Genomic DNA, 12,908 nt, shown 5'->3' on the forward strand with positions numbered 1-12,908 from the left:
TCTGAATGCACAGCCCGACTTATCATCAACGTCCCTTAAACGCCGCCTCCAAATTATAGTGGAGAGCAAGCCAGGGTGGTTCTATGGACTACTGTTGTAACCTAAGAGAACACTCAAGAAGGGGGGGTTGAATTGAGTGACAAAATCTAATCGATTTTCGCAAAAATCCTTTCACAGCTCAGTGCCAGGCTCTGAGCTGAACACTCGAAAATTGCTAATTTACGTTTTTGCGAATAATAAACTTAAAAGATATTAGATTTGACACAAGATATAACGTGGTTCAATCTCACCTCTGAGATCTACGTCCACAGAAACAAAAACTCTTTTATTTCTTTGAATCCTATAATATCAAACTCTTGATACAATACGATTCCCCTCACTACTAACCCTAGTAATGACTCCCCCAACACTTAACTCTAAGTGTTGGCACTCTCAATAATGTAAAAGTTACAGAAAAGAACGATCCTCAAAGATGTGCTTCTTAGTCAAGCAAATAGAGGACAATTCACTTGTGAAATAGTAACTTAAACCTAACAGCTCAGTGCTACGCTCAGTGCCAAGGAAATAGTTTTCAGCTTTTTACTTAGACTCGATTTTCTCTCTGAAAACTTGAGATCTAAAAGTGAATTATGAATCCCTTTTATAGAGTATGGACTGGACGAATATCCTTCCAAGGATATCTTCCAATTTCCTTAATTCAAGGGATTTAATTCTCTTTAGAAAATCAATCTTTATCTTTTTCTTCTTTATCTTTATTCTTAAAAAGATATGTTTTCCATAACAGATTTTCTATTCAACTCAAAAGATATTTTCCAAAACAAAATCTGATTTTATGAAACCCTTTACAAACACGTTTTGGAAAATCTGGTTTTATAAAAAATCTTTTTAAACAACGTTTTAAGGAAACGTGATTTTTGTAAAATCTTTTCCTTAAAACACGTTTTTATAAAATTCTGTTTTTATAAAAATCTTTTCTTTGAAAACACGTTTTTATAAAAACTTGTTTTCTGAAAATCTTTTCTTTAGAAAACACGTTTTTATCAAAAACTGATTTTTATAAAAATCTTTTTCAAAAACTTGTTTTATTAAAATCCGGTTTTTATCAAAAACTTATTTTCCTAATCCCTTTTGATTTCTGATTTAGAGAACTTATTTCCTTTTTATATAGAAATATAATTTTAATATAATTATTTACTTTCTTAACTCAAAGAAGATAATAATTATATTAACTTTATATTTCTATATTGAGCACATTGCATATTACTAAGCTTATTACATTTGAATCTAAAGTTACTATTCTAAGAAATTATAAACTCGAACTTCATTCTTGATTCTTCTTTTCTTCAAAGTCTTCGTTTATCAATTTCTTTCTTCTTCATGCATCTGTTGTAACTGTTACATACTTTCATGCTATAACATATTATATTAATTTTCATCATCAAAACATAACATGTGCATAAAACATAACATGTAATGCACAACAAATTCCCCCTTTTTGATGATGACAAACAATGAATATAATATTGTTAAATAAACATTTGTTCCTCTTAAAGTATGCATATATGCTTTTGTTCCCCCTCAAACAATGCATTGAATATTTAGTAATTACCCTTTTAGAATCTATCCGTACCTTAGATTAATAACTTCAATCATTCACTTGTCCCTACATGCTCATTTATATTTTATTCACATTATCTCAACCTAGGATATCATCAAGATTCTAGTCAATATTATATGCTTTCTTTTCCCCCTTTTGTCATTCTCAAAAAGCATCAAAAAGACAAAAAACACACATATAGTCAGAATAGATCCAAAATAATCCAATAGCTCAACTAAGTGGGCTAGGGATGCTGGTGCTACAACCAATACCAATTCACAATCATCAGAAAACATCCAAAAAGTATCCAAAAGTACCAAAACAGTTTAACAAAAACCACAAGTTTTACAAAACTACAAAGCAGCATCTAAAAGTCAAAGTAGAACTAGGATAGAAAAGGCTGTTCAGGGTTTGGACAGAAGTTGACGGTGACGTTGAGCGGCAAGGGTATCACTGGCTCGGAGTCGTGCCACAATCTGTTGCATCTGTTTTTGCATATCCCGCATATATTCCATCATCTTCAAACAACCAGCACACGCCTCTTTTGGTGTAAAACCCCTAAAATCCTTCTTCAACAACTCTCCTTTGACCACACACAAATCCATACGGCTCAAGATACTATCACACATAACATCCACACAAGCAACACCCTTTGAGGTGGGTGTCAGAACATCAAAAGCCTGAAAAACTTTGGTGAGCCATAATCCATAAGGAAAATAGAGCGAACTCAGGGACAAATTACGCATATGATGGAACATCAAGTGAGGAAGGCTAATAGGGTTTCCATGAATTAACAACCAAAGCAGCACCTGATCCATAATCAAACATTCACCCCGATTCTCAACCCTAGGTAAAATGGTCTTTGTAACAAGGTTTCGAAGCAGTTTGTGGGGGCCGAAAGTAAGGCAGAAGAAAAAATCTGGGCTTGCGGTAAGGGTTGATCCGACAACGTGCGACTAATAGTAGCATTATCAACACCAAAAACATGCGGCCAAGTTTGATAAGGGAGGTCCGAAAATCCAGCAGATGGAACCTCTAACAATTGACCCAATTCTTGAACAGAAAGTGTAATCATCACATTATTCACAGTAGAGGACAACACCAAAGATTCAGAAATTTCCAAGTTTTTGTAAAACTGGCGAACCTCATTCTAATACAGCATCATTATAAGTTAGTAACTTTAACCAGCCTTGATTCTCCACAGATTCTTTTAAAAACTTAAATTCAGGCCTAGAAAGCCAGTCATCCTCATAAACTCGACCGGAAAATACTTTGATGAGTTTTAAAGACTTGGAACGAGCCTTACCCGGTTTGCCTGCGGTTTTCCGTTTTCGAGGTTGCGAGGTTGAAGGCGGTGTAGCAGCGGAATTCGACGGACCTGACTGTGATGGCCGGCGAGGAGAAGGAGATGGGTTCGACTGTGGCACGGAGGAGGTAGCAGATCTGGTGGTTGGTTTTCGGACAAAGGTGTTGGTGGCCGGAGATTTTGAGGCGAAGGTTTTGAAGCGGCCTTTTGTGAAGGTGGGAGGTTTTGGTCGATTTGTGGGGGACGGTGGTGTTGGCTGTGGAGGTGGTGGAGGAGGTGACGGAGGAGGTGAAGGTGGGGGTGTCGGAATGCGCGGCGGAGAGGACGGAGGGGTTGGTGTGGGAGAGGGAGTGAGTGGATCGACGGTTTTCGAGAGAAATCGCCGGCGAGCCACTGTTTTCCGGCCCATGACTGTGTGGTGGGACGGTGGTTAGAGGAGAGAGAAAGGTAAGGTGAGGGTTTTGTTTAGGGTTTTGATTTTGAAAACAAGGAGGGGGGCGGTTATTTTCAAGTGAGTAGGGTTAGGTGGGGTAGGTATGGTAGTCCACTTTTCCTTTACAAAATGCCTTGCATAATTTTTTGAAAAATTTTATAAAAAATTTTTGAAATTCTTTTTTTTATCAAAGCAACATCAATGGAATTTTCGAAAATTGTGATACTTTTGTTGGAATTTTTCATGGAATTTTTCTGAAGCAACTTAGGTGTCAGTTATCAGGACAGCATCAATAGCCTTTTCAGGAGTCTTGAATTAAATCAAACATCTGACTTAGTGTAGGTATAATCTTTTGAACTCTTAAGTTTGCAAAGGGATCAAATAACAATAAATCAACTAGGCACTAGAAATCAACCCCAAGGCTAATCTAAGTTTTCAAATCTTTCACGAGCAAGAGGTTTAGTGAAAATATCAGCTATTTGGTCTTCAGTACAAATAAATTCAAGGGCTATATTACCTTTTTCACATGATCACGTAAAAAATGATATCTGATTTCTATATGCTTTGTACGTGAATGCTGAACAGGATTTTTGAGATGTTTATGGCACTTGTATTATCACACATAATGGGCACATTATCAATCAAACACCAAAATCTCTAAGTTGTTGTCTTACCCATAATACCTGTGCACAACAAGATGCGGCTGCAACATATTCAGCTTCTGCAGTGGAAAGAGCCACGGAATTTTGCTTTTTGGAAGCCCATGAGATTAAGCAAGGACCTAAGAAGGTGGCTGTTCCAGAGGTACTTTTTCTATCTACTAAAAATCCTGCATAATCTGCGTCAGAAAAACCAATCAAGTCAAAGTTGCCTCCTTTAGGATACCATAGATATAAGTTATTAGTGCCTCTTAAGTATCTAAGGATTCGTTTGACAGCTTTGAAGTGAGACTCCTTTGGACATGATTGAAATCTGGCGCAGAGACATACACTGTGAAGAATATCTGGTCGACTGGAAGTTAAATAAAGAAGAGAACCTATCATACCTCGGTAGATTGTTTCATCTACTTTCTTACCATTTTCGTCCAGATCTAACTTAAGTGCAGTAGGTACAGGTGTAGGATAAGTCTTTGAATCTTCCATACCATACTTCTTCAATAGTTCCTTCACATATTTCTGTTGATGTATCATGATGCCATTATCCAGTTGCTTGATTTGTAAACCTAGGAAGAAACTTAATTCTCCCATCATAGACATTTCAAATTCACTTTCATTAGTTCAGCAAAATAATGACATAATAATTCTGTAGTTGCTCCAAAAATAATATCGTCAACATAAATTTGAACAACTAGCAATTCTTCCCCCTTACTTTTCAGAAACAATGTCCTATCTACTGAACCTCTTTTAAAGCCATTTTCCATTAAAAAGATAGATAGCGTTCATACCAAGCTCTAGGAGCTTGCTTTAAACCATAAAGTGCCTTATCTAGTTTATAAACATGTTTAGGAAAATTTTGATCAATAAAGCCAGGAGGTTGTTCAACATACACTGTTTCTTTTAAGTACCCGTTTAAGAATGCAGTTTTGACATCCATTTGAAAAAGTTTAATATTTTTAAAAGCTGCAAAGGATATCAAAATTCGAATAGCTTCTAAACGGGCTACAGGGGCAAAGGTCTCATCATAATCAATTCCCTCTTGTTGGTTAAAGCCTTGGCACACTAGTCTGGCTTTATTTCGAACAATCATCCCACTATCATCCAGTTTGTTTCTAAAAACCCATTTTGTTCCAATTACTGATTGATGAGTGGGACGAGGTTCTAGATGCCAAACTTCATTTCTTTTGAATTGATTTAACTCATCCTGCATAGCCAAAATCCAATCAGGGTCAGTCAATGCAATTTTATAATTAGATGGTTCAATTTCAGATATAAAAGCATTGAAAGCACAAAAGTTATGAAGAGATGAACGAGTTTGGACTCCCTTTGATATGTCTGTGAGTATTAGGTCAGTAGGATGTGATCCTTGGTGTTTCCACTTCTTCGGAGTGAAAATTTCGTTCTGTGGCTCAGTGCCATGCTCTGAGCGTTCACTGTTGTTTTCGTTTCTTCAGCTTCTGTTGGTTCTGCCGACACTTCTTCTTCGACAGTTTCAGTTATCTCTTCTGCATCTTTTTCATTCTCGTCGCAGTTGTTGATTTGTTCTTCAGACTGTGCCATGCTCTGAGCCTCAGAACTTGTTTCAGGTTGATTCTCATCATGCTGTTTGTCTCGTGACTCTCTAATCAGTCCAATAGAGAAGTCTTCGTCATCATCTACCTGCACATCTTGTAAGCTTTTATCAGATTCATCAAATATGACATGGACACTCTCCTCCATACGCATTGTTCTTTTGTTGTATACTTTATATGCTTTGCTATGAGGAGAGTAACCAATGAACACTGCTTCATCACTTCTTGGATCAAACTTACCCAAATTATCCTTGCCATTGTTGTGAACATAACAAGTACATCCAAAACATCTTAAGTGAGAGATATTTGGTTTCCTACCTTTGATCAGTTCATATGGAGTTTTATTCAAGATGGATCGTACTTTAGTTCTGTTATATATATAGCATGCAGTACTTACTGCCTCGGCCCAAAAATTTCTAGGTAAGCCACTTTGTAGAAGCATGGTTCGAGACATGTCTTCTAAAGTACGATTCATCCTTTCTACAACTCCATTCTGTTGTGGTGTTCTTGGTGCAGAGAAATTATGATCAATTCCATTGTCATTGCAGAATTTTTCGAAATCTGTATTTTCAAACTCAGTGCCATGATCAGTACGGACAGACAGCAATTTACAATTTGTTTGATTTTGAACTTTTCGAATATGAACAAGAAAAACATCAAATGTTTCATCTTTCCCACCAATGAATAATGTCCAAACAAATCTAGAGAAATCATCAACAAGTACCAACACATATTTGCTACCACCTCTACTCCTTACACGCATTGGGCCACAAAGATCCATGTGAATTAGTTCCAAGGGTTTAGAGGTGCTAACAAATGTCTTTGACTTAAAAGATGATCGAACATGTTTGCATCTAGCACATGCATTACAAATTGTTTCCCAATCAAAGTTTATGGATGGTAAACCATCTACTAAATCCATTTTTCTCAATTTGTTAAGCAGTCTAGACTAACATGTCCAAGTCTTTTATGCCAAAGTAGTGGATTATCTTGTAGGGCACTCATGCATGAAATTTTCTCATTAGGTAAGGTATCTAGACAGATTATATAGACATTGTTTAATCTTTTACCTTCCAAAATTACTTCCCTAGTTTTCATATTCAAGATTTGGCACAAATTTGCCTGAAATTCAACAACATTACCTTTATCACACAGTTGTGATATACTTAACAAGTTGTGTTTCAGTCCATTTACCAACATAACATTCTCGATGGAGTGTGTTAGAGACTTGCCGACATTGCCTATTCCAATGATCTCTCCCTTTTTGTTGTCGCCAAATGTAACACACCCTCCATTGTGGGCTACTAGTGAGAGGAATTGTGTTTTGTCACCAGTCATATGTCTTGAGCAACCACTGTCGAGATACCATAGGTTGCTTCCTCTCACGTTTACCTGCACAAGAATCACTTGTTAGTTTTAGGAACCCATACTTGTTTGGGTCCCTTTTTCTTACGTTGAGCATCTAGAATGTCTTTTCTAACCCAGATTTGAGTGACATGTTTAATGTTCTTTGCAATTCGATTTTTCTTTTTGTTACAGTCCTCAATTAGGTGTCCATTATTTCCACAAAATTGCAAATAAGATATTCAGGAAGGCCAACTATTTTCTTTTTCGAAAGTCTCTTTCGAAGGGTCTGGCACTGAGCCTGGCACTGAGTCGCTGGTCAGAATATCCTAATCCTGTTTTTTCTGTTGTTTGTGGTGCAAGTTAGGTAATTTAGAGCATTCTTCCCATTGGTCCATTTTTCGTGCATCTTTCGAGCAATAGAAAGTTGTGATTCCAAATATTCAACTGAGGTGTTCAAATCACTACTTCTTTTTCGGGAAATCTCTAAGTCCTTTTTAACCTTATCCAGTTCTTCTTTTATTTTCTCATCACTAGGTAGCGTAGTGGGACAATTTCAGATTGTTGTCTTGATTTTTTAAGTTCATTCAACTCGTGATTTAAATTTTCAATTTGTTCCTCAAGACTAGACTTTTCAGCTTGGAACTCAGTGACTGGCACTGAGTTGTTTACGAGATTATCAACTAGAGTCTTTTCTTGTTTTAGTGTGTTTATCTCTAAGTCTTTCTCGTCAATCCTTTTTATTAGAGTTTTGTTTTCTTTCAGCAATTCCTTATATTCTGTTTCTAATCCAATTTTTAGCCTGGTCAAATTTTTTATTTCCTTTTTCATGTTATCAAAATTATCATTCATGTTTTGACAATCATCAATTACGTTTTCAAGCAATATGACAATTACTTTTGAAAGAAGATGAATTGAAGGTTTTAAAGAAGTTAGACTTACCTCACTGTCTTCTTCCTCTTCAAGAGGGTTCGAACTTTTAGCCATCAAGCATAGATGTGAGTCGTCATGGCTCAGTGCCGTCTTCAGAGTGGTCTGTACAGCATTCAGACATAATTTTGCTTCGTGGCTCTGAGCGTGGCACTGATCTTCGTCAGAATCCGAGTCTCCCCAGACTGCTGCGATCATGGCTTTCTTGTACTCCTTCTTAGACTGCTCTCGTTTTTCTCTAGGCTTTTCTTCATCCCACAGAGGGCATTCTTTAATCCTGTGATCATACTCACCACACTTGAAACAACCAGAGTTAGTAGCACTTTTCTTAGGGTTAAAAGTAGTGCCTTTACCTTTGGAGTTTCCACCTTTCCTGAAGTTGTTATTCCTATTCTTTTTCAGAAAGTTTTGAAATTTCTAGTTAGAAAGCTAGTTCTTCATCACTATCACTATCATCCGTTTCTACTTCAGTTTTTAAGGCCAACCCTTATTCTTTGGTTCACTTGATTTAGAGTCTAAAACAAGTTCGTGAGTCATTAAGGAACCAATGAGTTGTTCTAGTGAGAGTTTTGATAAATCCTTAGCCTCTTGAATAGCAGTTATTTTAGGAAGCCATTTATTAGTCAAACTTCTTAACACTTTTCTAACTAAATCTTCAGAAGAATAGATTTTTCCTAAAGATCTTAGTTCATTAGTTATTAGTGTAAATCTGGTAAACATATCTTTAATAGATTCTCCTTATTATTGTGAACAGTTCATATTGTTGGACTAGTAAATCTATCCTAGACTGTTTTACCTCGTTTGTACCTTCATGTGCCAATTCCATGTGTCCCAATTTCCTTAGCAGTGGTATGCAGAGATTCTTGAATATTTCAGGTCCAATTCCAGATTGGAGAATACTCATAGCTTTGAAATTCTTTTCTGCCTTTCCGTAGTCAACAGAATTGTACTCCTTTCCTTTTGTCGAACAGGTTCCTTTATGTCTTTGTTTTGAATAGGAAGAGGTCCAGTCTTTATGATTCTCCAGCATTGAAAGTCAGAACCTTGAATGTATTCCTCATCCTGGTCTTCCACCATCCATAATCTTTCCCGTTAAAATTGGACACTTGGAATACTTGTCGCGAAAGTCGTCTTGTGTGTTCATGATTTCTATTCTCTAGATGTGAGTCTTACGAGAATAGCCTGCTCTGATACCACTTGTTGAACCTAAGGGAACACTCAAGAAGGGGGGGTTGAATTGAGTGGTAAATCTAATCGATTTTCGCAAAAATCCTTTCACAGCTCAGTGCCAGGCTCTGAGCTGAACACTCGAAAATTGCTAATTTCGTTTTTGCGAATAATAAACTTAAAAGATATTAGATTTGACACAAGATATAACGTGGTTCAATCTCACCTCTGAGATCTACGTCCACAAGAAACAAAAACTCTTTTATTTCTTTGAATCCTATAATATCAAACTCTTGATACAATACGATTCCCCTCACTACTAACCCTAGTAATGACTCCCCACTTAACTCTAAGTGTTGACACTCTTATAATGTAAAAGTTACAGAAAAGAACGATCCTCAAAGATGTGCTTCTTAGTCAAGCAAATAGAGGACAATTACAATTGTGAAATAGTAACTTAAACCTAACAGCTCAGTGCATGCTCAGTGCCAAGGAAATAGTTTTCAGCTTTTTATTAGACTCGATTTTCTCTCTGAAAACGTGAGATTTAAAAGTGAATTTGATTCCCTTTTATAGAGTTGGAGGACGAAATCTTAAATATTTAATTTCTTAATTCAAGGTTTAATTCTCTTTTAGAAAATCAATCTTTATCTTTTTCTTCTTTATCTTTATTCTAAAAAGATATTTTTCCATAACAGATTTTCTTTCAACTCAAAAGTATTTTCCAAAACAAAATCTGATTTTTATGAAACCCTTTACAAACACTTTTGGAAAATCTGGTTTATAAAAAATCTTTTTAAACAACGTTTTAAGGAAACGTGATTTTTGTAAAATCTTTTTCCTTAAAACACGTTTTTATAAAATTCTGTTTTTATAGAAAATCTTTTCTTTGAAAACACGTTTTTATAAAAACTTGTTTTCTGAAAATCTTTTCTTTAGAAAACACGTTTTTATCAAAAACTGATTTTTATAAAAATCTTTTTCAAAAACTTGTTTTATTAAAATCCGGTTTTTATCAAAAACTTATTTTCCTAATCCCTTTTGATTTCTGATTTAGAGAACTTATTTCCTTTTTATATAGAAATATAATTTTAATATAATTATTTACTTTCTTAACTCAAAGAAGATAATAATTATATTAACTTTATATTTCTTATTGAGCACATTGCATATTACTAAGCTTATTACATTTGAATCTAAAGTTACTATTCTAAGAAATTATAAACTCGAACTTCATTCTTGATTCTTCTTTTCTTCAAAGTCTTCGTTTATCAATTTCTTTCTTCTTCATGCATCTGTTGTAACTGTTACATACTTTCATGCTATAACATATTATATTAATTTTCATCATCAAAACATAACATGTGCATAAAACATAACATGTACATGCACAACAACTACTCTGGCAAATTAGCAATACGGCGACTGCAGCCAACTACAGTCGTCGTGTTCTGGTATGTTCAGATGGTCATCACTTGATGAGAAGCCCTACAGTTGCAAATACTCATGAGACACTAAAGCCAGAATGGTTATCCTATTACACCACCTCGCTAAACAAATTTCTTGACATTGAAGACACCGGATCTATGATCGAGCAAGCGATGAATTCAGCCACGCACCAGTGGCTAACTAGTATCGATGGGAAGCTCAACTACTCGAGATGCCAAAGAGCCAAGGAAGCGATAATGCATGGTATCAGAACCCTGGTATTTGTACCAATTAGTTCAGGTGGAGTTATTGAAATCGGATCCTTGATTGAGATAAAGGAAGATTTGAGCTTGATTGAGCTAACATACTCTATATTTGGTGCTAGAGGTGATCGTGGTATGTTCAACTTTATCACCAACAGATGCGACAATACATCACCTGCAATGCAGCGAAGCAGTCACGTGGAGGCGGAAAGGCAAAGGCGGGACAGGCTGAACCAGCGTTTTTATGCACTACGTGCGGTAGTTCCTTATGTTTCAAAGATGGACAAAGCATCCTTGCTATCTGATGCCGTGATGTACATCAACGAGCTTAAGTCCCAAATAACTTCTGTAGAGGAAAAGCTCAGAGATCTGCAGCTCAGAAATTCTACAGTTGCAGACTTATACTATCAGCAGCATCCTCAACAATCTGAATGTCAAACTCATTTGAGCTCTTCCGCTGCTACGACCAGTAAGGCGGCCGTGAAAGTTGAGGTTGAGGTAAAGTTTCTAGGAGAAAGAATTGTAGTCAGAGCTCAATCTTGGGGTTTGAGTTTTCCTGAAGCAAAATTGATGAATGTGTTGAAAGATCTGAATTTGGTAATCTGCAACGCAACTATTTCAAGTATCAGTGAGGAAATCGTGCTTCAGAATGTTATTGTAGAGAAGCCAACTGAGATTGATGAATTCATTAAGACGAAAGAAGGGTTAACAAATACTATACTTCAGAAGCTACAATCATGACTTCTAATGAACTTTCAAGTACGTTTCAAGGCTTTATTAGATTTAGTACTAAAGTAATTTCTTCTTTATGGTGTCTTAATGTAAAAATTTTACAATAGCCTTCTTCGAAAAAGGTCACAGAAAGCGTGCACTGAGAACAACGAATTTGTCCACGCCAAGATTACAGGAATTGATAATTGTACCACGTCATTTAGTAGTTCCTTAATTTATGCATTTTTAATTTAGTCAGTTAACTGATTAATTTCAAAATTATATTGTTGGAATATGCTCCAAAATTAGTCAAATAGTTTTCCTAATAATTAGGATTAATTAGTTGCTAATAATTAGTTAGCAGGTTAACAAATAGTGGTCTAGATAATGGTCTAGTTAGTGGGATAGCAAGTAGTGGGCTACATAGTGGACATGTTATTAGTAGTGCTTTCTATGCCTATTTAAAGGTTGTTTTGTTTATTCATTAAGTGAGTACATGAAAAATATATTATAATATAGTCTTTATAATTCTCTCCAAGTTTCTCTCTTTCCTCCTCTAAAAATTTCTACATGGTATCAAGAGCTTCAGGTTAGATCCGGAAAGGGAAAGAGATGAAGCAAAAAAAAAAAAAAAAAAAAAAAAAAGAGAGAGAGAGATAGAGAGAGTAAAAGAGAATTAAAAACAAAATTGAGTAAAAAGAAACAAGCAACGCAGCTTGATTTCATTGTTTGTGAGCAATTTTTTTGTTTAAGTGAAATTTTTTGTGTTTAACCATGAAAGTAATGGTTGGGTGTGATGCGTTGTTGGATTCCCTTTTAGCGGTTCCCCCTTAGGGGGTCAAGGGGGGAAGGCCGGAAAGGGGGGTCACAGGGGGGATTTTATCCCCATCCGTCGCCCGTTCAATTTCCGTAAGGAAATTAAATGAGGGCGTACCAAAGCTGACTGGACCAAGAACATTTTCTTTAGGATGGATGGAAGCACGGAGGGAATGGGAGATCGTAAGTAACTCAGTGAATGCTCTCCAAGAAGGGCTTGTTTGGAAGAAGGAAATGAAATATGAACAACCGCGCTGGTCGTACGTAACTCAAACTAAGATTCTAATTCCATATGATTTAAAGAGGGCCTAAAAAATTGTTGAGTTGAAGATCGAGTAATCTTTACGAGTGTGTGGAAGTCGTACTCAACGCAGAGACGGTTTTCGAAATTAAAGTAGTGGACTTAGTCAATTTGCAAGGCAACGTCAAAATGAGTATATGGAGAGAAGTGCTCCATTGAGTGAAGGTTGGTGATAATGTGCATCAACAAATTGAAATATGGTGTTGGTGATAATGTGTATCAACAAAAGATGGTGTTGGTGAGAAGTGCATCAACAAATGTTTGGTGATGAGAAGTGCATCACATTAGGAAGAGAAATGCTTCCATGTTAATGGAGAGAAGTGCTCCATGAAGATAAAAAAAAAAATGAAGGTCCATCATGTGGGAAAAATTACCAAGAATCAAG

At 36.1% G+C, this 12,908-nt stretch overlaps 1 protein-coding gene across 1 annotated transcript; it reads left to right on the top strand.

Annotated features, from left to right (window-relative positions):
• The first annotated feature begins 10,482 nt into the window (after positions 1-10,482).
• LOC104892752 (transcription factor bHLH14-like) lies at positions 10,483-11,436 on the top strand. Its single transcript, XM_010678735.1, has one exon. It carries the CDS (start codon positions 10,483-10,485, stop codon positions 11,434-11,436), a length of 954 nt encoding a protein of 317 aa, XP_010677037.1.
• Positions 11,437-12,908: the final 1,472 nt, after the last annotated feature.

This window comes from Beta vulgaris, chromosome 5 (assembly GCF_026745355.1).
Source record: "Beta vulgaris subsp. vulgaris cultivar EL10 chromosome 5, EL10.2, whole genome shotgun sequence".
NCBI classification, from domain to species: domain Eukaryota; kingdom Viridiplantae; phylum Streptophyta; class Magnoliopsida; order Caryophyllales; family Amaranthaceae; genus Beta; species Beta vulgaris.